Genomic DNA, 26,489 nt, shown 5'->3' with positions numbered 1-26,489 from the left:
GGCTTTGAGGGGACATTTTATAGTATTAGCTCATTCATAGTTGTACTTTTGTCATTTCGTATGTAATAACACAAAATTATTTTCTTTTCCCACAAAGAAACAAAAACTTTAATTGAATGTTCATCTTAAAAACTATGTGGTTAGAGTGAAAAATACAAAGGCTAAGGAGAGATGTGAGCCGGCAGTTTATGTCAAGGATGCTCTTCGTCTTGTTCTTCAAGGTGCCCATCAAAAGTGAATCGCCAATGACTATACCATGTTTGAATGCTATTCGCTTGATGGCCTATAGGTCAATGCAGGTATCCAAGTACTCTAGTCTCTAGGAAATCATCGAAATGTCCTTGGCCTTTCTCGTAGGCTTGATCACATCAATTCTGCAATAAAAAATCTTTGTAAAGGTCATCCTCTCTACTCACATAAGGATTAGATGCCATGAAATCATGGTATGCATCATGAGGGGTGGCCATTAGAGGAGTGGTATGTGTTGGATAGAGGAGAATGCTTGGCAAGTGATGAATGCAATAAAGGCTACACCAAGTCCTAAGGATTTTATATTAAAAATTCAAAGTTGACTTTATGTTCACATTCTTTTATTTACTTGGTAATTTTGCGAGTCTATCCTTGTAATGTGGACACTAATTAATTTCCCTAAAGCCAATTGTAAAAAATTTGGGCAATAAAATGCAATAACTTTTCCAAAAGTATTCAAACTTTCAACATTGTCAAACAATAAAGGACCAAGGCTTAATAGATGAAATATAAAGTTTTTAAGTTCTACATTCATAAGTGATACAAAATCTATTATATATTTATTTATTTAAACTATGAATGGCCAAGGTACAAGGAAGCTTTCCATGTATCGAGCATTGATGTTGCTTCAAGTTGCCTTCTTACCTTCTTTCCATCCAATGTAAAGAAAAAGTGCTGCCATCAAAGGTGATAGCAATGTATTCTTGAATGTGCTTCAAGACTTTGGATTTCACCATTTGGCATATTATGTATATCTACCTCGGTCCTCTACTATGTCCCTATATTACAGTTTGTATGAATCCAAGTGCCATGATTATTTTTCCAATGCCTATAAATATATTATATATCTCATGTATGATGTAGCAAATAGTGCACAGTACTTGATATCTTAGTACTAAATTTTCCTTACTAACTACACATCTAAACTGGTCTCCCTTTTAGGAATCTTCTATAACATCCCATGTTGGGTATAGGATATTATCAAGAAAAGTCTTTTGCATACCCATATGGTCTTTATTTTATGGATGAAAACTGACTTAAAGAAGTAAATAAATACAATGGAGGGCATGAACCAAATCACACTAATAGATTTTGAACCAAAATACTTAAACTTCATTAATGATTGAATATCAGACCTTGTTTTCATCTTAAATGCATCGATAGAGAATGGATCAGGAAGAGGCCATTCTGGACTTCAAAGTTAGGAAGTGGAAGAAGATAGAGGATTCCATATACACCATCTCTTCACACCACATGGTACTTGATCGCATGCTTATAGAAAAAACCACTAAACTTTCAAGGAGGCAAGATTCTACCATAAGAACATTAACTCTCCAATAAGATACCTGCACTGTAACCAAGCAAGATGTTAATATGCCAAGGGAAAGCTTAAAATGTTCCTATAATGCCAATCTCTCTCTCTCTCTCTCTCTCTCTCTCTCTCTCTCTCTCTCTCTCTCTCTCTCTCTCTCTCTCTCTCTCTCGATATTGCACTTGCATGCTCCCACCTCGTGATTATAAAGGACATTTGGAACCTCCAAGAAGATATGCATATCTCTTTTCAAAAGTCGTAAAATCACTTGGAGTCTATCTTCAAGTTCCTCCAAAATTAGAAGTGATGTTGTTGTCACTTTTTCAAATGTCTTGGTGGTCTATCATTACTTTGATTCGGTGTAGTAGTGGTCTATTGGTTTCTTTTATGTCAAATTACTCTTGGTGGATTAAATGTAATGGTTTCTTTACCTTGGAGAACTAAGGGTGCCATTGTAAAGACTCGCTTATTAATTTTGTAAAGAACTCTTAATGGTGCCATTGTAAAGACTTGCTTATCAATTTTGTAGATTATCAATAAATACATCCACTTGTACCACACACACAAAAAAGTGACACATGGCCTAATGGGGGCTCATAAAAATGATACTTGGGTGTAGGCTACCTACCATAAAGAACTATTAGCGAAATTACTAGAAGAAAGTAAAATATAGGAGGAGGAGAAAAGAAGCAACGAAATAACTCCCTTAAGGAAATAAACCTCTCGATACAAAAAAATATCTAAATAATATATCCTATCCCCATATATTGTGAAGTTCAGAAGGGAGTGAGCGTGAGAGAGAGAGAGCAGGGATACACAATGGTGGGTGTGTAAAATGAGAATGGTCAGGTGCACACCACAACACCTCATGTTTTATATTAGAAAGGTACAAACTCTAAGTACAAGTATGTACACACATAAGGGTGTCATAGGGGTCTAGGCATAAATGGGCCTTTACCCCCAACAATCTCCCACTTAAAGGCCAATGTGCCTAAAAGTGATGTATAAAATACAATAATGTATAGGCCAAAAGAAAAGACAAATGGCCTATCCGACACCCACGAGTTTGATACAATGTGCATGCTTCTCTGAGGGCAGACTCTTTGTCAAAACGTCTGCAGAGTTATCATCTGTGTGCACTTTGACAAGCTCAAGTAGCTTACCATCAAGCACCTCATAGATAAAATGATACTTCACATCAATGTGCTTAGTCTTGGCATGAAACACAGGGTTCCTAGCCAACATGATAGCACTTTGACTGTCACAGTGCAACACTGGAATCCCTCCTGAAATACCCAAAGCTCCCACTAGACGAGAAAGCCATAAAGCCTCCTTGCATGCCTCAGCGGCTGCAACATATTCTGCCTCAGTGGTAGACAAAGCAATGCATTTTTGCATACGAGAAATCCACGAGATTGCACCACCAGTGAAAGTAAAAACATAACCCATGGTAGACCGTCTGCTGTCTGCACAACCTGCATAGTTTGCATCCACAAATCCTTGGATAGATGCATCTGACTTGCCATAGCATATGCACACATCTTGAGTACCCTTCAAGTACCTCATTACACCCTTCACTGCATTCCAATGCCTTTTGCCAGGGATGACAGCCCTAAGTCAGATGACGAGCGGGCTGCCATGGCTAAGATCCCTTATGCCTCAACAGTTGGTAGTCTTATGTATGCTATGGTTGCTAACAACCTACACTGCAAATGCAATATCTGGACGTGTAGCAACCATAGCATACATAACACTACCAACTGCTGAGGCATAAGGGATCTTGGCCATGGCAGCCCACTCGTCATCTGACTTAGGGCTGTCATCCTGTGAAAGTTTCACATATGGAGGTAAAGGAGTAGAGAGACTCTTCCCCTCATCCATGCTGAAACATTTTAACACTTTCCCAATGTATTCTTTCTGAGACAAGTAGAGAGTTCTCTTACCCCTGTCCCTAAGAATACGCATGCCAAGTATATGATTGGCATTACCAAGATCTGTCATCTCAAAAGTCTTATGTAGCTCCTTCTTGAGTGCAACCAATTCCTGAGTGCAACTCCCTGCAATAAGCATGTCATCCACATACAAAATGAGGATGAGAAGACTCCCATCTGAAGCCTTCTTGGTGTATAGGCAGTGATCCTCCTCACTTCTTTTGTACCCCTGAGAGTTCATGAAAGCATCAAACTTATGATACCATTCCCCGGGTGCCTGCTTCAAGCCATAGAGACTCTTCCGGAGCTTACAGACAAGACCCTCTTTCCCTTTGACTGCAAAACCCTCTGGCTGCTGCATATAAATCTCCTCATGGAGATCCCCGTGAAGAAAAGCTATCTTCACGTCCATCTGGAATAATTCCATATCATCATGTGCAACCAAAGCAAGAACAGTCCTCAATGTAGTCATTTTGACCACAGGTGAGAAGATCTCATGCCAATTATATACTTGGCATGCGTATTCTTAGGGACAGGGGTAAGAGAACTCTCTACTTGTCTCAGAAAGAATACATTGGGAAAGTGTTAAAACGTTTCAACATGGATGAGGGGAAGAGTCTCTCTACTCCTTTACCTCCATATGTGAAACTTTCACAGGATGACAGCCCTAAGTCAGATGACGAGCGGGCTGCCATGGCCAAGATCCCTTATGCCTCAACAGTTGGCAGTCTTATGTATGCTATGGTTGCTAACAACTCCCACTGCAAATGCACGTGTAGCAACCATAGCATACATAAGACTACCAACTGCTGAGGCATAAGGGATCTTGGCCATGGCAGCCCGCTCGTCATCTGACTTAGGGCTGTCATCCTGTGAAAGTTTCACATATGGAGGTAAAGGAGTAGAGAGACTCTTCCCCTCATCCATGCTGAAACGTTTTAACACTTTCCCAATGTATTCTTTCTGAGACAAGTAGAGAGTTCTCTTACCCCTGTCCCTAAGAATACGCATGCCAAGTATATGATTGGCATTACCAAGATCTGTCATCTCAAAAGTCTTATGCAGCTCCTTCTTGAGTGCAACCAATTCCTGAGTGCAACTCCCTGCAATACCAAGGCATCAACAGGGGCCAGAATCTCACACGAAGCCAAAGCTCAGGTGAGAAGATCTCATGAAAATCAATCCCCTTCTCTTGCTTGAAACCCTTTGCAACCAACCGTGCCTTATACTTGAGTGAGGAGTCTACAGGTGCTACCTTAAGCTTGTAAACCCATTTGCATGGCAATACCTTCTTCCCTATAGGCAAAGGCACCAAGTTCCATGTTGCATTCTTTTTTAGAGAGGCCATTTCAGATTACATGGCTCTCTCCCACTTCAAATGATCATCCCTCTGCATAGCCTCCTTAAAGCATGAGGGCTCTCCACAATCTGTAAGCAATACAAAGGCAACCCCAGGAACAAACCTGTCTGGAAGACGAGTTTGTCGGGTAGACCTTCTGATCCATGGAGCACCTGGAGCTGGCTGTACAGCCTGCTCTTGTTGAAAAATAGGTGGCTGTACCACCTCTTCTTGCTATATTTCCATGTTCTGTTGCTCAATATTTTGTGGCTGAATTTGAGGCAACACTTCTGCTACCTCTTGAGGTTCAACATGAGCCTCTTCTGCAGCATTTGGGGGCTGTTCCTGGGGCTGTATTTGCTGCTGTACAGCCCTTGGATTTTGCTGTCTATGATGCACATCATCTTCATCAATAACCCTTCTGACTTCCTGAGTCTTTGGGGCTGTTTTATACATGCATGTTTCATGAAAAATGACATCATTACTGCGTATAAGCTTTTTAGCTTCGGGATCCCACAATCTATAACCCCATTCACCACTGTCACCATAGCCCAAAAAGATGCATCTACGAGACGTGGGCTCAAGTTTGGTCCTATCTTCCCTGCGTATGTGCACAAACGCAACACAACCAAACACTCTCAAGTGCTTATATGAGCGAGGCTTTCCCATCCATAATTCTTCAGGCACTTTGAGTCCCACTGTCCTATTTGGTGACCTATTAATCAAGTGAACAGCTGTTTGCACAGCTTCAGCCCAAAACACATAGGGTAACGCAGCATGTGACAACATACTTCGAACCTTCTCTTGAATGATTCGATTCATACGCTCTGCAACACCATTTTGGTTGGGATTATGGGGAGGAGGTAACTCCCTTTTGATACCCTTCTGTCACAAAACTCTTGAAAAGCCTTTGACATGTATTCCCCACCATTATCGGAGCGTAAACACTTGAGTTTCTTGCTGGTCTGATTTTCAACCATAGCAAGAAACCTCTGAAAAACGCCAAGAACCTCACTCTTGAAGCGAATAGGATATGCCCACACCTTATGGGTGGCATCATCAATAAAAGTCACGATATAATGAGCTCCCCCCAAAGATAACTGAGGCATTTCACACACATCAGTATGAATAAGATCCATTGGAGAACTCCTAAGTGACAAATGCTTGGAATGTGGCTTCTGAGTTTGTCGTCCATAAATGCAATGGTCACACTGAGACAAATCAGCAAACTTATACAAAGGCAAGTAACCAAAACGGGCCAAGGTTTCCATTCCTTTGACACTCATGTGTCCCAACCGGCTATGCCACAGTGAAATATTTGGCAGCTCAGTTTCATTTACAAGAGAATGTCCGACATCTAAAGCTATAAGATCATACAAGTGTCAATCTTTGGTCCTTTGGCATATACCATTTGACCCTTCTTGATTTTCCACTGTTTCCCACCAAAAGTAGTGTAGAAATCTGCATCATCAAGCTGCCCTGTACTCATCAAATTCTTTTTTAGCATAGGAACATGTCTGACATTCTTGAGCATAAAGTGATTACCATCTACAAAAGCAAGCTGAATATCACCAATTCCAGTGATCGGACAAGCATGGTTGTCCCCCAAATAAACACATCCATAATCCCCACTGGAATACGTAACAAAACTCTCCTCATAAGGAGTAACATGAAAGGATGCGCCTGAGTCAACAATCCAATCCAGCTTGTCTGCTAAATCACCTGTAATGAGTGAGTGGACATTCACATTAGACACGAAAAGCACATCATTGAATGATATAACCTCAGGAACATGAGGTTTAGGAACATAAGGTACAGTGGTACCATCTGTCACTGCATTAAGCTCTTCTATCTTCACACTGCTCTTGCCTTTGCCTTTTACATCTTTTGCATCTTCACCTTTGCTCTCTACCTTGCCTGCCTTCTTGTCCGCTTTCCATTTGAAGCAAAACTTTTGAATGTGTCCCTTTTTGCCACAATAAAAGCATTCCATATCTTTCTTTGAGCGGGACTTGCTCCTTAACTTATCATTGTTGCCTCTTCCCCTTGATTGACATCTCCCACGTGCATTCAAAGCACTAGAGGCTTTGCCACTTTGATTGTTCCTGCGGTTCATCTCCTCAGTGAGAAGAGAACTCTCCACATCAGTGTATGACAAGCCTGTAAACGCAGGAGCACTGTTACTCACTGCTGTCCTGAAAGTATCCCAACTTTCGGGAAGTGTGCAAAGCAATAAAACAGCCTTCATATCCTCATCAATGTTCATCTTTTGAGCAATAAGTTTGCTCACAAGGCCATTGAACTCATTGAGATGAGTTCCCATTGGTGTACCCTCTTTCATCTTCATTTCAAAGATCTTTTTCATCAAGTACACCCTGCTGCTTGCACTTTCCTTTGCATAAAGACTGCTCAACTTTTGCCAAACTTTCCACGTAGTAGTCTCACCTGCCACATTGAAGTAGACATTCTTTGACACGGACAACAAAATTGTATACTTGGCAAGATCATCAAGTTCCAGCCATGCATCATCATCCATATCATCGGGTTGAACGCCTTGTAGCCTGATTGGCTTGATAAGCTTTTTAATGACCAACACACCATATATTTGCTCCTTCCAATAGTTGAAGTTCACCTATCCCTCCAACTTTTCAATGGTGTAGCTCCCGCCTTGAGAAGTCTCAACTTGGGAGGATGAAGCCATTGCTTTAGATGAAAGGAGACTCTTGCAAAAAAAAATTTCGCAAAATAGTACTCCCTGAGCGGAAGCACTCCCACTTAATGTGATCCGTCAAAGACCACTTTGCATCCACAAAACCCCTTGCTGGAATTTCTGTCCAGCTCTGTATTTTACTGTTTTTCTTCACTTTTCCTCAACAAATAAGTGTCAAAACTGTCCCAAAACTGTCTTAAAACAGTAACAAACAGATCATGTCTGATTTTTCCATTTCTGGACAGTCAAACTTGGTTAAACCTGACCTAAAACTATCAAAAAACAGAAAATTACAGTTCAGGCCTGATTTTTGGCACTTTCCCCAAATTTTCCAAGCTCAACTGAGCTTCCAAGGCTGTATATCTTCCCCCCAACTGAATTACACAGTTCTGAAACGAAGTGGGCCAAAGGCCCTTTGATTTCACCTCAAAAATAGAGGGATTTAGGAAGATTCCAGCAAGCATAAAGTCCACCAACACTTCTGAAGTAAAATTTCCAGGAAGTTCTTTGATTTGTGACTACAATGTCATTCCAAATGCATTTCCGAGCACCAATTCCAGCATGTCAAATGTCCCAAAAGCATGTAAACGTCCAAAAGGCAAAAAAAACTTTGTTTTAACAGCCAAATGTAGCACAAAGGCCACACAATCCACTGCCAAAGTGACGATGTACCTGCGAACCACGACACCCTGACCGACTATAGTCACAGAGGGAGTCGTAGAAAGAAATACCTCGAGTAAAATAGACTCAAGGTGAGCATGGTAGAGAATAGAGTGTCCACCGAGAAAGAGGCACCGGGCCTTCCCACGAGCAAAGAGCCGCCCAAAATGGTGAGGAGAGACCAAAATAGAGCTGGCCAACTCCAAGAACACCGAGGGGTAGCTCACACGCATGAAAGGAAGTCCAAAACAGTACCAAAACAGTTCCAGCACTTCGAGAAGGAGTTCGGGCAGCTCGGGGCTGCGAAAAGAGCTCAACGGAGTGCGAAAAAACAGCAGCAAATGAGTATCCAAACATCGGGGCAGCGTCGGGGAACATTCAAGGCGTCAACAGGGGCCAGAATCTCACACGAAGCCAAAGCTCTGATACCACATGTGAAGTTCAGAAGGGAGTGAGCGTGAGAGATAGAGAGCAAGGATACACAATGGTGGGTGTGTAAAATGAGAATGGTCAGGTGCACACCACAACACCTCATGTTTTATATTAGAAAGGTACAAACTCTAAGTACAAGTATGTACACACATAAGGGTGTCATAGGGGTCTAGGCATAAATGGGCCTTTACCCCCAACATATATCATGTCTTAAACATCATGCATGACATTTAAATCAATATCCCACATGAATATTTGAAGTGTGAAAAATGAAATTTGAATCAACATTGTGCATATATATTTGAACTCTTAAAGATAACATTTGAATCAATATCTTGTGTGAATATTTGAAGTCTTTAGCCAATAGCCCTTTATGATTAAATCAAAATCCTGCATGAATATTTTAAATCTTGTTAAACATGACATTTAAAGTCCCACATATCACTTTGGCACTCCCATATAAGAGCGAATCAATATCCCACATGGAACCTTTAAAGTCCTAAACATCAATTTAAAGTTTGGCATACATGTTTAGAAGCCTAATTTGGGAGCAAATAAATATCCCACATGGAATATTTGAAGTTCCAAAAGGGTTATTAAAGAGATTTGAAATCTTGTTATTTAAAGGTTATATGAGTTTGGTACTCCCATATAAGAATGGATCAATATCCCACATGGAATTTTTGAAGTCTTAAACATCATATTTAAGTCCCACATACAAGTTTAGAAGTCCACTTTGGGAGCGAATCAATATCCCACACTGAATATTTGAATTTCCAAATAGGATATCTAAAGTCCCATACAGGAGTTTGGAGATTCCTTATGGAATTTGAAGTCCCACGTAGGAGTTCTTGGGTCCCTTATGAGATTTGAAGTCCCACATAGGAATTTCAAAGTCTCTTATGAGATCTGATCCATATCCTATAAGGGATTTAACGTTACATATAGACTTTGGGATCCCTCATGGAATTTGAAGTCCCACATAGGAGTATTTGGATCCCTTATGAGATTTTATCCATGACCCATGAGGAAATTTAAGTCCCATAGAGGAGTTTAGAGGTCCCTTACATGATTACATCATATCCCGTAAGGGATTTGTAAAGTCCCTTGTGGAAGGTAGCAAGTTTTCAAGTTTTCTTTGACCTAATAAGAAATAAGGTTTTTTAAGAATTAATTCGGGATTTATGGAATTAAATACAATTTAAAAGAATTTTTTGGAAAAAAACATTTAAAAAAAAACCCTGAGCATGTGATTGATCTTGAGGTGGGACCAATATGGTGGTCGATAAAAGATGGAGTATCTAAACAAAAGATGGTGTTAGTGTGCAATCTTTATTTCTATTCAATATAGCACACAATAGATACAAACCCTTACCGGCTCATGCCAAGTGGTGGAGGAGTCGTGGAACCGTCCCAAATTCTCATCCAATCTCCTGCAGTGAGTGACTATGTGGGGACTTCATTCCAAGGGGCGACATATCTAGGATGATTAGGTGGGAGAAATCGATGGTGATTCTCATAGATGACCTTATTCAACGTGTCTACCCATGAGGCGACTAGCGAAGGACCACAAACAGGACATGCATGGTTACCTGATGTAGTGAAACCTGAACAATAGACACAATTAAGAGTTCAAGGTGGGTTCAAGGTGCCACATCGATTGCCTACTCATAATTTAAAGTTCAATGCTTACCTGAACACTTGCCATAGCTGGGGAAGTTATGCATCGTCCACATTAAGACTTCTTTGTAGTTGAATTCTCATGATGAATAAACATCAGGATTTTTGACTTTATATTTCCCTGGAATTAGAAGGGATAACATAACATGTCCTTTCTTAATCGCCATAGAGGGTGGAAGACTATAATTCACCAATATCACTGGCCATACATTGTAAGAGGTGCTTTTGAGACCAAATGGGTTCACACCATCCATACCCAATCCAAGTCTCAAGTTCCTAGGTTCTTCCTTGAAGCTTGGCAACGTGTCTTCAATATGCTTCCACGTAGGAGTGTGTGCAGGAGTTCTCCACTTGCCATTAGTTGATCGATGGGAGGAATGCCATGACATGAGCTTTGTAATGGATTTGCACTTGAACATATGTTGGATGCGAGGGATTATGGGAAAATGTCGCGGAACCTTATGAGGCACATCAAAAGTTTTGAGATCTTCTCTATATCTTGCCTCTCCACAAGTAGAACACTCTCTTGTGTCCTTATGTGGTCCACGAAATAGAACACAATCATTGATGCACAAATGATGCACGTGTAATCCAATCCTCCAAGGGAGGTCACATGTTGCCTTGCCATATCTCTTGAGGTCAGTAGTTTGTTCTCCCTTGGAAGCATTTTACACAATAGCCTGCACATGAAGACCATAAATGAGAAAAAGCATTTGAGTAATTAACCCACTAGCATAATTCACCATGTTTGCAAAATAGACTTTAAAGCTTACTTGAGTAATGCATTCAAACTTGCATTGCTCCATCCATAGATGGTCTTCAAGTTTAGTAACTCAAGGGAGGCACATAGAACAAAGAATGTGCACCCCTCAAACAGTGGAGTTGATGTTGCAGTAAAAAGATATGCTCCATGCTATCATCCCTAACTAAGGACTAATGGACATACAAATCTTGCACTATATCATCAAACACCTCCTCCTCCACGGCCTCATGAGGTAATGGCAGAGGGCTACTATCACCATCACTCCATGCATCTGTAATGGTCCCTCCTAAAGATCCCACTTCATATCGCCGATGCTTTGCCTCCTCACGATGAGCATAGGCGAACATATGCAGGTGTGGCATTGCATCATGTATCAAATTAAAAAAGGATCATATATCAAACACATGAACACCCATAGGTATCTCAATCAACCTTAATGCTTTAACACTTACCCGGGATACGGTCGCATCCCATTCTCCGCACTTTGAGATGTGATTGAGTGTAATTCTATGTCCACGATACATGTTTCCTTGACATCGATCACACATACATTTGATTTTTTGCTCCAACCACATTTTGCAATGGTGGATACAGAGGGATTCATCCTCACTAGAGCTACTTGTTGAAGATGAAGACATTCTACAGATAAACAACCCAAAAAATGTGTTCTTACATGAGTTGTAAATGTCAAAACCTTATGTAGCGTCTAAAAGTGCGTCTAATGTTGGAAATCTGAAAGGAAAGCAAAGAGTGGACACAAACTCAGAATACTTGCATTACTTGCATTGTAGAATGAAGAAGAGTGAGGTCCTTAAGTAGGCACCTCATACATGCTCACTGACATCACTGATGACTTCAGAGCTCCACAATCATCTCCTCAATCTGCTCCTAGATTCTCTCAATCATCCTATGTGGCTCTTCCACCACCTAATTGTGCTTGTGGGCACCTAACTGTGCCTCTAGCACTCACACATAGAAACATAAGGTGTGCCTGAGGCATACACCTTGAGATATCCCAACAAACCCCCCCTCAAGGGAATGCCTAAGGCTATGTTAAGGATACATCTAGTCTCATAGTTTCTCATGCCATCTCATGGTGGTCAAGGATTAATCTATGGCTAGGTTCTCATGCTAGCAAGGGTTCCCTTGGGTGTAAGGTAAACAAAAGGGATACAAACCTGCATGTACATGCACACAATGTCTGCAGGAGGTACCATGGAGCAAAACATACACATGGCCTACATCATAAGGTGACCAGAGGTGTTTACAAAACACACAAAACACAATAGTTTATTTCATTCATTTTGGAGGACTATCCAGGCTGTGTACCTTGACATAAAAAGAGAGATCTGGAGCATACATAGAGATGTTTTAAAATGCATAATCTTCAAAGGATGCCTCATCTTGTGGAGGCTCATTAACTGAAAGTAGATTTGCATTTTCTGTCTTTGCTTTGGCTCTGCAAAACTTCTCATTATGGTTGTTCTTGCCACAGTGCTTGCATGGATTAATTTTGAAGCAGTCCTTTGAAAGGTGATTTGTCTTTCCACAGTGATTGCAAGGGGTATACTTGCCCTTCTGGACTTTTACAGCATGAACAGTGTCATTGCCTTTCCTGAGCTCCATATGCCTTTCTTCTTCTTGGAGAGCAGAGATAATACCTTCAAGATTAGGATTAGGAAGATTTTTCAAAGTGGTAACTATGTGATCATATTCTTCAGGCATACTCTTAAGTAACACTGCCATAGCATCATCTGGAGTAATAGGAGAGTTGATAGAAGCTAATTGAGTCATAAGACTCCGCATATAGTTGACATGAGCTGCTAAAGTAGTACCACTAGCCATCTTCAATTCAAAGAAAGAGATTTTAAGTGATAGTTTAGAGATGTGAGAGCTAGCACCAAAAATCATGTCAAGCTTCTGCCAAGCTTCTGAAGGAGACTCCAAGTCAGAGATATGGTGAATATAATCATCTCCTAAAGCAAGAGCAATGATACTATATGCTTTTTCTTCTCTAGCTGGATCGCTTGCTGGTCGTGTCGGAGTTGAGGATTCTCCAGCATTGGAGGCCGTAGAAGAAGCGGTAGGAGTAGGTTTGACAAGTCCCCATAAGTTCTCCCTCATCAATGCAAATTTCACCTTCATCTGCCATGTGTGGAAGCCCTTTCCATTGAACTTCTCTAGATTCAATAGGGTAGCCATGAGAGGGTCTAACCCAGATATTGGGTAGTGTCTATCTCTCTTACAAGGCAAAAATAACTGAAAGACTTCCAAAATATGAGCACTTGATGTAGCAAAGACTAGTGACCAATATTCAATCAATGATGCTTCTTCTTACATGCTTCATAGAAGTGGCTAAAATGAATACTTTCCCATCAAAACCAGGTCTAGCAATTCAAAACAAAACTGAATCCACACTTGTACTAAAGTTATTGAAAGTTTCAAAAAAAACCGAAATGCTAGAATAGCATCTTATGTAGCATCTTCTTCAAAAACTTGTCAAAACTGTCAAAACCAACAGGCTGAACTTGGAGGGCTTGTAGTTCACTCTTCAAAGCAAGGAAAAGAGGGCTTTCTGATACAAAAGAAAGCTCATATACCAAAGAGGGTCCAGCACAGAGGTTGGACGAAATGGTGCGCACTTTTGCCCGGGAGAGTTGCTACAGGCTGAACCTGAGTTTTGACGATTTCTCCCTCGTTACTAAACCAAATGACCTGAAAAATGGCTCAAAATCTTCTCTTGAGGTCACCCATCTACTCCTAAGAGGGCTCAGGCAATGGCGGAGCAGGCAAGGAGTATTGAGCAATAGAAGAAATTCGCTGTTTGGAGAATGGCAGCCAACAGAGACGTTTTTTTCTCAATTGCTTGCAGGTGGAAGTTTGCCCATACTAGAGGAGTTTCCAGCTCAGAGGGTTTGGGCAATGGTCGTTTGTAGGCAGAGAACCAAGCTCTCAAAGATTTTGGGAAGAAGAAGGAAGATGGGGAAGAAGAAGATGATGATGTGGCAGAAATGGGCTCAAGGGGGATCAAAGGGCTCTGATACCATGTTGGAAATCTAAAAGGAAAGCAAAGAGTGGACACAAACTCAGAATACTTGCATTACTTGCATTGTAGAATGAAGAAGAGTGAGGTCCTTAAGTAGGCACCTCATACATGCTCACTGACATCACTGATGACTTCAGAGCTCCACAATCATCTCCTCAATCTGCTCCTAGATTCTCTCAATCATCCTATGTGGCTCTTCGACCACCTAACTGTGCTTGTGGGCACCTAACTGTGCCTCTAGCACTCACACATAGAAACATAAGGTGTGCCTGAGGCATACACCTTGAGATATCCCAACATCTAACACCATGTCTCTACTGTGGAATGCATCTATAGGTACGTCTAAAACAAAATGTAGATGCGTTGATATACGCTATTAATCGCGCTGATAGATGCACAAACTGCACACTGATTTTTGAACCTAGTTTTAGTGCGCTTGCTTTCCTTATGATATTTTTAGCATCGCACGGCTTGCATTCCTACTAGCACACACAACTCAAGGCATCCACACTCATGTCCAAGCACCCACACTCATCTCCAGGCTTACACACTCATCCCTAAGCATTCTCAATGTGTTTTGTGCAAGCGTAGAACACCGGGTTCTTTGCAATCACCTTGCAACTCTGATTGTCACATGATAACTGCGTAGGCTTGTTCTGCACTACACCCATGTCCCCCAAAATCCTCCTCAACCATACTGCTTCGCAAGAAGCAAAGCATGCAGATTTGTACTGAGCCTTGGTAGAAGAAAGAGCAACTATGGGTTGCTTCTTGTTGACCCATGACACAGCTCCAGATCCAAGTGAGAAACAGTAACCTGTCACTGATCTCCTGCTGTCCACGTCTCCTACCCAATCCGAGTCACAAAATCCGGTCAAGATGTTGCCCTTGGTATAGGTGATGCCATAATCAAGTGTGCCTTTGATGTATTTTAGCACCCGCATCCCTGCCCTCCAATGGTTCTCCCGGGGCTTATTGGAAAACCTGCTTAGTACACTAGTCGCAAAACTGATGTCCGGCCACGTGTTGCACAAGTAAATCAAGCTACCCACAAGTTTTATGTACTTCGCTTCGTCCACTAGTGGTGATGAATCCTCGTTTGAGAGCTTCGCGTCAACCTCCATAAGGGTACCAACTGTCTTGCACTCAACCATGCCAAATGCCTTCAGTATCTCTCCAGCATACTTCAATTGTGAAATGAAGATCTGTTTCGGCTCCTGCCAAACTTTAATCCCCAAACAGAAATGCATCAGTCGGAGGTCTATCATTTCAAACTCTCTTCCTAGAAAATGCTTCGTTTGCGAGATCTTCTCTTCATGGTTCCCTGTTATGACAAGGTCGTCCACATAAAAGACCACGATCATACACCTGCCTCCTTCTCTGAAGATATATAAATTTGCATCTGATGGGCTCCTCCTGAACCCGTTTTGCAAAAAGTAGGCATCAATTCATTGGTACCACGCTCGTGGGGCCTATTTCAGCCCGTAAAGTATCTTCTTCAGATTACAGACTTTACCTTCTGAACCGGGGATCACAAAACCTAGTGGTTGTTCCACGTATACCTCCTCCTTGAGATCCCCATTCAGAAAGGCGGATTTCACAACCATCTGAAACATGGGCCAACTTCCCTGGGCAGCTAAAGCCAATTGAGATCCCCATTTAGGAAGGTGGATTTCACATCCATCTGAAACATGGACCAACTTCCTTGGGCAGCTAAAGCCAAAACACTGCGAATTGTGGTTAGTCAAGCTGTGGAAGCAAAAGTATCCTGATAATCAAAACCATGTACCTGTGCAAATCCTTTTGCCATGAGCTGAGCCTTGTACTTATCCAATGTGCTCTTGGACTTGTACTTGGTCTTGTACACCCACTTGGTGCCGATTACCTTGCATTTTGGTGGTCGATCCACAAGGTCCCAAGTGTTGTTCTTCATTATGGAGCCATACTCCGACTACATAGCCTCCATCCACCTCTCATCACCCTGTGCCTCTTCAAGACACTTGGGTTCATCAGCATGGATCACCTCTGTCATCAAAGCGTAGTTGACCAAGTGTTCCTGCGCTCTTCTTTGCTCCTCTAATCTCTTGGACTGGTGGTGTTCGGATGGTTCCTCCTCAATGGCTGGAGGTTCTCTGCCATCTAAAAGCTGCTTTACCCACTTCAGGAATGGCCGTTGCCATTGTGGTTCTGCAGGCTCTTCTTCATCTTCTTTATCTTGAATCCTCCCAAGCACCGTTGGGGGAGTTCGCTCTGGTGTTGGTGGTGGTACTGGATGGATACCCTGGTCCTGGTTATGTGGGAAGGAAGCATCCTCCTCCAATTGATGCAGCTGTTTTGAGCAGACCACATCGCGACTTACAATTACCTTCTTGGTAACAGGGTTATAGAGATGGTAACCCTTCGCCTCTTCACTGTAGCCCAAGAAAATACACTTCCGGCTCTTCAGTTCCCATTTGGTCCTAGTAGCATCAGGGACATGCACAAAACAGTCACATCCAAAAACTTTGAAATGTGCAGCTGAAGGTTTCTTACCAGAAAAGGCTTGCAGTGGCATCATCCCGTTCACAGCCTTCGTGTAGCTACGATTAAGAATGTACACTGCCGTGTTACATGCTTCAGCCCAGAAAGTCTTTGGCAAATCTTTCCCTTTCATCATACTCCGACCCATTTCGCAGATGACGCACATCTTGCATTCTACTACTCCATTTTGCTGTGATGTATGTGGCGGGGGTTTTTGCCTCTTGATCCCGTGACTTTTGCAGTAACTTTCGAATTTAGTCAATGTGAACTCTCCACCTCTATCTAATCTCAACTTCTTCACCTTCCTCGTCGATTCTTTCTCGACCGTTACATGCCATTCCTTGAACCTACTAAAAGCCTCGTCTTTAGTCTTCAGGAAGTATATCCATATCCTTCTACTGTAGTCGTCGATCAGCATCATGAAGTAGTAGAAACCACCCAAAGCTTTCGACTCCATCTTTCCACAGAGGTCCATGTGAACGAGCTCTAGAGGATCCTTTGCCCTACTGGCCTCTTTAGGAAAGGGATGCCGATGCTGCTTGCCCATCATGCAAGCTTCACATACATCGGGCAGATCTGAAATTTCTGGTAGGTCTACAATCATTCCACTTTTATGCATCTCCTTCAAAGAACTAAGGTTTAGATGACCAAACCTCTCATGCCACAGCTTAGTGTTCTTCACATACGCTCGAGCACTGAAAGCTGAGAGTTCGTAGATGTTATTGCACCGTGTACCTTTACCAATGACCTTCCCTTGAAGATCCAGGATCTGTGCACCATTCTTATTGAATTGAACTTTGAGGTCCTGATCCGTGATCGCAGAAATGGACAACAAGTTCCTCTTGATATCTGGCACATAAAGAACATCGGACAACTATTTTACAAGTCCATCTAACTTGAGAGCAATCGTACCTTTTCCTTTTGCTGGACATTTTGCATCATTGCCGACTGCTACTAGGATGTCATTCCCTACCGGTTGTAGAGAGGTATACCAATCCTTCCGACTCGTCATGTGGCACGATGCACCACTGTCAATGATCCACGGTTCATCCACAGGTACATGAATTGCCTCCGTGCAAATCTCCTCAATTGCGACGAATAGCTCTACTGGTACTGCCTGCGCACTGTTACTGGACTCTTTCTTTACTCCGTTCTTCTCATTTGCAATCTTCTTGCGGCACTCATTCTGCTTGTCCCCTGCCTTGTTGCAATAGAAGCACTTGATCTTCTTCTTTCACTTTTTATCATCAGAAGAAGATGGGTTACCAGAGTCCTTACCCTTACCTTTCTTTGATCTAGTCCAAAAAGCCGAATCTTCTCCAATCCTCGTCTTTTGATGCATCTCCTCCTCCAGAAGCATCGCGCTGAAATCCTCAAAGTTGAGGGGCATATTTTTGTTTTGCGTATTCAGCGCCATAACAAGACCGTCGTACTTTGGTGGGAGAATCCGTATGCACCTCCGTGCTAGATTCTCACTAGTGATGGTGATGCCAATCGCAGTCATCTGATCGCGTAGATTCTTCACCTTGGTGATGAACTTCTCTGCCGCTTCAGACTCAGACAACTTCTCATTCGTGAGTTGAGTCTCAAGATTCTGAATTTGCATCTGATTCGTGGTCTTGTACTGATTTTTCAAGACCGTCCATGCCTCCTCCGCTGTGGTGACATGTTGAATTAGCGCCATGACGGAATCACTCACACTGCAGACAATAGAACACAGCGCATATGCATTTCTTCTTGTCCACACGAGAATCTCATCCGCAGTTGGTACTATCTGTTGTCCTACATTGGCTGGATCCGCGGTCTCGGAACCAACCTCACGTCCACCCTAGTAGCAGTGTCCCAAAGCTCGTATGCGCTTCTAAGGATGGTCTTCATCTTGAACTTCCAAAGAGGATAGTTAGAGCCGTCCAACTTTCCGCTTTCGCCGAATGGTGGGATATGCAGTCTTGCAGGCTGGGCCATCTCTCACAATCTGCTCGCAAATAGAAACACACTACCAAATCTTCTTGCTAGAGTCAAGGCTCTGATACCATGTAAGAAAATAATACAACGTCTGTGCTCAACAGATAACAGGATCTCGTATGCAAGAGAGAAAATCGGATAGTATGGAGGATCAAAAAATTTGATTACTGTAGAACTGATACAATAGATGGCGCTGCCTCCCAACCGTGCGCTCCTGTGAAAGAAGCTTCGATGGCGAGCTGGAAACAGTAGAAGACGGAGGCTAGATGCTAAGGAATCAGGGTTGCTATAGCCAGTGATGATGAAATGGGCTTTATGGACTTGCTCTTATATAGCCACTAGTCGTAGTTGGTTAGACCCGATTTGGTGACCTACCCAGTCCGCCCAAAACGGTCGACTGGGGGGAAATAGGCCACCGACCACACGATAGAACCGTGGCGTAAAATAGAGCAACAAGCCTATGGTCTTCGTTCGACCCACAGCCATCCGAGATCATCTGGGACTCCAAACGGGCCCCGCAACCCGAGAGTGGGCTGTCCCGGGAAAAGCTCTATCCACCCTCAATGCGGTCAGTCATGGGATGCCTTCCCGCACTTGCATGTAGCCTAGTTGGCAGTGTGCCAACTCCGTCCAGCCATCAAGCCACACATGGCCCCCATCTGGTGTAAACTATGACCTACCGGATAACCGAGCTACTCAAATGCCTTCTCCTCATATGGGGGGCTTACAAGTAGAGTTAGCTGGTTCCCACGTAGTTACATGAGAGTGGAGCATTGATATCTAACACTCTCTTTTTCTCTCTTTTCTCCTCTCTTTTTCTCTCTTTTTCTCTCTTTTCTGCTCTCTTTCCCCTCTCTTTTCTCCTCTCTTTCCTTCTCTCTTTTCCTCTCTTTTCTCCTTTCTTTCCCTCTCTCTTTTTTTCTCTTTTCTCCTCTCTTTCCCCCTCTCTTTTCTCCTCTCTTTCCTTTCTCTCTTTTTGTCTCTTTTATCCTCTCTTTTTCTCTCTTTTTTCTTCTCTCTTTCCTTCTCTTTTCCTCTCTTTTCCACCCACGTGAAGCTTTAATAGCCTCACATTGAGTAAGCATATACAGACTTCTATCACTCTAGTTCAAAGAATGCAGGAGTCTGTAAATGCTTGCTCAATGTCAAGCTATCACTCTATTTTTTCTTTTGCCCCAATGATTGCATGCATGATGGAAAGAGGGTATGCATGATGGTAATCTTTTTGTTTTCTTTTTTGCAGTTCATCATGTGGCTAGGAAGCTCTTTAGCCTCACCTGATCTTTGGGATGCCATCTTTCGGGAGTTATATAACATTTTTTGGCACCTCCCACTCCTGAGGAGTTATACACATACATGATGGGTACTCTAAACCTCCTCTAAACAACCCCCAAGAGTCGACAGTACAGGCTCCAAACCATCTCAACCCCACACCTTTTGAGATTACTCTTGTGGAGGTGAGACAGCCTAGCAGGCGACAGAGCCGGGTCCCTTCTGCCCAATCATCAAGAGTCCCTTCTCCCTGTGGTCTAGAGTCCCTTCTCCCCGATCATCAACACTCCCTTCTCCCCTGCGGCGGTCTGGAGCCCCTTCTCCCCTACCACTATGAGGCCCTTCTACCTTGCAGAGCCGCCAACGTACTCCCAAGTAGTAAGAGTTGCTTCTCTAGATACGAGTAGCCAACATACTAGCTCATCACAACAGGGCAGTAGGCATAGTAGCAGGGAGAGCGGTGGGGGATGCATGGCACAGTGCTTTGGGGGGGGTAATGGTGGGGGCGAGGATGATTCAGATGATGCAGACGTGCCACAAGGTGATGGTACGATCTTCTATGACATCACTCAGACATGAGGCATCTTGATGGATGCACGGGGGAAGGACATCATGGCCTTCATGCACTCTATAATTGCTAACAACTACAGAGATTGCTTTATTTCATACAAAGAGCATCCAAAAAGGTTGGCTGATGAGACCATCACTGTTATATGCTCTAGGTATCCCAATCCCCCCAATGTTGAGTTCACAGATAAATGGGCAAAGTCAAAGATTGTTATTATACTTGCCAATAAAAGATATTTGCTTAAGAGGCAGGCACTAGCCTAGATTGCCAGGAGAGAGGGAGGTCAACCACCAAGGGTCCAGCCCCACACTGCTTACAAGCGTGAGTGGAAGAAAGCAATGAAGGCAGTGAAGGCGGTCTGAGGCACGAAGGATCCAAATGGAGCAATATGGAAACGTGCATTTTGGAGCAGGGGGTGTTGAATCATGGGAGGCCCAATTTGTAACTATTGATCCCAAATTATATTGTGTTTATGTGGTTTGTTAGGAGGTTGTTTCTTTGTACCAACCCCTTCGCAAATTGTGTCATATTGCAGCTTGATATCGAGGGCAGGTACCCTACTCCTATTAAGATAGCCTACCACTGCCACCATCGCAGAGGACATACATGGAGACACTTCTATGATGACGGGTTGATTATTGAGGAGCAGTATATCCATGCTACTGGAGCGCCCCCCAGGTATTTAAAAGTACTTAAGTAATGTCAATATTGTAAATAAAGATTTGATTTTTCATACATTGATACACATTGTCCCTCGTTTACAGGCCCCTGGGGCTAATCAAGAGGAAGAAGATGAGGAAGAAGGTGATGAAGAAGGGAGTGAAGAAGGGAGTGAGGATGCGGAGAACTTAGATCAGTCGTAGAAGTAGTGTTGGCTACTCTTTTTTATACTTGAAGCCATTGGCTTGGCTTCGTGCCTCTCTAGTATGTACACTATTTTTAAAAAAATTTCTACAGAGCATCTAAAAGCGCATCTATAGGCGTGTCTGTCTCTTATATAGACGTGCCTATAGACACGGGTCTATAGACGTGCTAATAGATGCACAAATAGATGCGCCCGTAAGTTTTTTTTAGTTAAGGAAATGCGTTTGTGTGCGTGTCTATGGGTGTTTTGTGTTGTTGTGCATGTCATTTTGTTCTTCTAATTAACATAATCTACATGCAAAGGTTTGAGTGGCCTCTAATGCATCAAACATCCAAGTTTATAAGCATGTCATTGTGTTCTTTTAATCAATATGCTCTACATGCAAACATTTTGGATAACCTTTAATGCATCAAACATTGATTACAATATGAGCCAATCCTAGTGGTACTCTAAGGTACAAAGACTTAATTTCTTTTTCAAATTACTAAATTCTTAGCCCCTACTTTGGCACTCTCAACAAATGCAGTACAGTAAATAGTTTTTTTGCTTAATAAGACATCATAATATGCTATCTTTTTAACATACCGTGAACTTTTTAGGAGCTTTTTAGTGAAATTTCAATTTTATAATCAGTTCTTTATAGTACTTTCTCAGAGTTATTTCTCAAAATTAACAACATAATTTAGCAATTATATAATCAGCATCATAATCTATTTCCCATAATTAGCTTCATAATCAACATCATAACTAGCATCATGATTAACATCATAATTAGCATCATAATTAACATCCTAATTAGCATCACAATAAACATCATAATTAGCATTGTAATCAACATCATAATTAGCATTGTACTTAGCATCCTAATTAGCATCATAATGATCATCACCATAAATAGCATTATAACCAAATTCTCATAATCAACACCACAATCAACTTCTCAGAATTAGCATCACAATCTATTTCTCATAATTAACATCATAATCAGTAGGATATTTCGGATGAGACTTCACTTTTCTAGTAAATATAGCTTTACATAATCAACATCATAATTAGTTTCTCATAATTAGCATCATAATCAACAAGATATTGATCTTAAATAGATTAGTAAAATAGCTTTCTTAATCATATATAGATTCACAAAATAGAATTTTTGTCAATAATAGATTTGTAGAATAGGTTTTCCAATTATTGAGGCAATAGTTCTTTCAATCGTATGAAGATTTACAAGATAGCTTCTTGAATAATATTGAGATTTGAAAAATAGCTTTCTTAATTGTATATAGATTTGCAAAGGATTTTTTTTTATAGTATATAAATTTGTGGGGTAGCTTTTGTAGTATAGATTTGTATGAGAATTTGCTTTTTTAGAATGAAAATTCGTTTTTCCAATAGATATAGTTGTTCTAGTAGATATAACTTTTCTAGTAGGTATAGATTTTTGAGTAGGTAGCTTTTGATGACCTATGATGGGAACAGGAAAAATTAGCCCTCGTCTGGGATAGCTCGCTTGCGAGCTAGAGAGAGAGAGAGAGAGTGAGAGAGAGAGGAGGGGGAGAGAGAGGGAGGGGAAGAGAGAGAGAGATAGATAGATAGATAGATAGATAGATAGATACACAGAGAGAGAGAGAGAGAGAGAGAGAGAGAGAGAGAGAGAGAGAGAGAGAGAGAGAGATGACTAGGGCACCACATGACTAGGATACCACATCATCTTTTTGTTTCGCACGAATGGACAAGTGTGAAATGCCTTGATCGCCGGTGTGCCTTGTCATTGGGCGCTTGGGTGCTACATGGTGCGCTACTTTGGAGGAGGCAAGTGAGTGAGCATGGCCTTGGCATGTTCCATTTTTGGTTTGCCCTTAATGGGTAGGCGTTAGTAATCATTTGTCTTTCAAAGAGAAAAATCAACTATCTACTTAGTTTTATATTCACTTTTCTTTTGTTGGAAGAGCATGTGAGTATTCTATTTCTATCCTATGAAATTCTCCATCTTTTTCTTCCCCCCCCCCTCTCTCTCTCTCTCTCTCTCTCTCTTCTTCTTCATCATCATCCCTTGAAATCCTCCACTTTTTCCTCCCCCTTTTATAGTCTCTCTCTTTCTTCTTCTTCTTCTTCTTCTTCTTCTTCTTCTCTCTCTCTCTCTCTCTCTCACAACTCGCCCGCATTTCCATGCACCATCTTGGGCAGGCCACATGAATGAAATTCATCTTGTTCCAAATGACCCTAGTGGTAGTGCCAGGGACAAAAATTCAGCACCACCCTCCCTTTTCTAAACAAAACCAATATTGATCCTCGGCTTTCATTGGCCCAAAATTCCTATGTGCATATATAAAAATGACAAATTCCTATGTTCACATCGAAGAGGGCGTTACTGCGGGAGAAGAAGATTTTGATGGAGCCGGTAGCCCATAGGAGAACCTAGTGTAGCCGATCGATGAGATTGATCAAGGCGGTCCCACGAAAGGCATCATGCTTGGTCACACAGTAAACTGACCGCTAGCCATGGTCGTGCATCCGATAGCGGGTCACAACATCCAACCCATGTGGGATCCCCATTTCATCTTCTCTTCATACCAGTAGGAGATGACGCTGATGGCCTCGGCCACCATGGAGGCATCTAATGGCTCCCGCACGGCGAGGAGTGCCCCCGCTGGTTGCCCTTGCATGGGGTCGACATAGTCCGCTAGTGGCCGTGCCTCGAACTCCACCGTCAGAATGGATGCCACTAAGGTGGCAGAGCTGTTGAATTGCCGCGACAGCAGCGTCGCCACCTCCAAATCCTCCTCCTCCGCCATCGCCGCCCCGTCACCTCTTACACTCAACTTTTTGTCTCCTTCGCCTAATGCACCCCCCATTTCTGTTGTCCTCTCCATCTCAAACCCATACAATGCCACCATCCAGAACATGCACCCTGTCCCCACGTACATTGGCCCTTATAACCCGTCCAATGCCCTCATGTCCACATACAATGACATGGAATTAAGTTTCAAATCTCAATTTACTTTCTACCTGGAACCTAGTCATATCTTGTTATGCTTTGCAATACCTGTGCAATCTTTCACTGCTCGTAAGCTTTATAGCCGAGTAACCATTGTGGTAATAGTAGACATAATGTCATCTCACTTGGAAATTTAATTTGTCATCCAAAACCTTGATATTGTATACATAGTCTAAATCACAGTGACTTGGAGTTAAAGCCTTACTGTAACATCTTGTTTATTTTGTACATTCTGATCCCTATTAGAACAACTCAAGTCAAGGGCTCTCTTGCTTCGTTCCACCCAGCAACCACGAGATCCATTAGAGAACCTGATTTCCTCATGTGAGAGATCAAGCATCCTTCTTCCTGTTTCTCCATCCTTCTCTCCCCTTCCAACTTGGAGTTATCTCTCCAACTCTCCCCTAGGCTAATGCTTGCCAAGTGGCCTCATCTCATGGTGCCATGTGTCCCATAAGGGACCTCTTTCGTTAAGCCCTCTCTTGTGCTATCCTTAGCATTCCTCATAAATGTTGTAGGCCTAGGCTTGTTAGCCCTAGACCTGAGCCCTCTAGGCCCTATAATATGCAAAAACTGTCGATCCCTCAAGCTTTCTGTCGAGCTTCCGTGATTATGGCTGACGTAACAATCCCGCTATCCTATGTGTATTTATGCATTAAAGAAGAAATGTTCACAATTGTCCCCTCGATTCTAGTTTCTTGAGCATTGGTTTTCATCTTATCCAAAAGTAGTTTGGTGAGAAGTAAATGCCCTATGATGGTAGCACCACAAAAGAAAGACTAATCCATGAAACAAAAAAGAAAGGTGATTTGAAAGACCCAAGCGTGTATTTCATAGTCAATAGATGAGCAAGCACGTGTGTTATCCTATTGTCGAGTGATGCAAATTGAAACTCTATCTTGTTCGACAAAAGTGTGAATGGGCAAGCCATATCCCTGCATTCTTACTTGTTCCCACAACAACAAAATGTTGATCCTAAGTATGAAGCATCGAACCTGTCTACAATATATGAAGCAAGGGTCCTTTCTTACATTGACAAAGCTGAAGGAGGCTAAGAAAATTAGTTTGTGTATCTTACATCAATATGTTCACAATTGAGCAGCTAAGCAACTACGAATTGGTAGTATAGAAATGAGGGTACGACTTCCTTGTACACAACATTCTGCCATGGGGATCTTCTCCTCTATGGATGTGGAATGCACCTTAACATCCCGAACCAAAACTCCTTTGTGAGACTAACAGATCTGAGCTCAACTGGAGGCATTTGAGCAAGACTTTACTAGCAAATTGTATACAATCTTTGTACAAAGTATGCGATTCAAGAGGCCTTTACATCCTTGTGCACGGGACCACTAACACGCACACCGTATCAAGTGCTAGAACAACCAAGCTAGACAAAACTAGAACGTCCTTTGAAGCACTCTTAGTAGAGCAACCAATTATAATGACGCAATGCTTGCAATCCTCAACCTATACACCTTTCTCAATTATACCTCCATGATGTATGGCGAGCATTGCAGATTGCTCACGTTGCACACCAAACTATCCCTTGCAGAGTAGATGTTTGTAGCACCTCTTGACACCATCGAACAGTTATATGCCCATCTCCCCTCGATCAGCAATAACTATGCTCTATGTTGGGGAGCAACTGCACTTCCTTCTCCATCACCACCGCCATAGCCATTAGATACGCTGCCATAAACACAGCTTGCATTCTTTCCAAAAAGAACTTTCACTCTTGTTCAATCCAAACACAATAATGTCGCACACACTACAAAACCAGAGGAAGGCAGCTTGTAGCATATCTTCAGCACACATCTAGAGGTGGAAAAGCCAAGAAAAGGGCATGGAGCTCTTCTATGCGATGCGTTCATGAACTCAGTAAAAAGGCAGGTGTGATGAAGGAGACTAAAAATAGAGCACAATAGAGTCAAAGAAACCTTCAGTTTTAAAATCTCAAAAAATCAAAATTTTTTTAGAAATTTACACAAATCTTGCAGAAATGGGCCCAAAACAACATTGTCTCTAAAATTTAGCCAAAATCGAAATTGTGTGGAAATTCACATTCCCTATCCAAATCGACCCTAATTTCAATCCTATAACACTGTCTCCAACAAGCGAGTGCTAATAAATGTTGCTCTTTGTTTCTACCAAGAAAAGCTTGGTAAAGTTGTCACCT

General features: G+C 42.2%; 1 protein-coding gene across 1 annotated transcript; it reads right to left on the bottom strand.

The window, feature by feature from the left end:
• Positions 1–23,837: 23,837 nt before the first annotated feature.
• Positions 23,838–24,239, bottom strand: LOC147901920 (cellulose synthase-like protein D3). The gene has a single exon (XM_087374394.1). The coding sequence runs from the start codon at positions 24,237–24,239 to the stop codon at positions 23,838–23,840; it is 402 nt and encodes a 133-aa protein (XP_087230520.1).
• Positions 24,240–26,489: the final 2,250 nt, after the last annotated feature.

Source organism: Dipteris shenzhenensis, chromosome 5, assembly GCF_047967505.1.
Source record: "Dipteris shenzhenensis isolate YYH24624 ecotype China chromosome 5, Dip_SZ_1.0, whole genome shotgun sequence".
NCBI lineage: Eukaryota > Viridiplantae > Streptophyta > Polypodiopsida > Gleicheniales > Dipteridaceae > Dipteris > Dipteris shenzhenensis.
The sequence above is the reverse complement of the archived record's forward strand: the minus strand, read 5'-3'. Positions and strand labels throughout refer to the sequence as shown.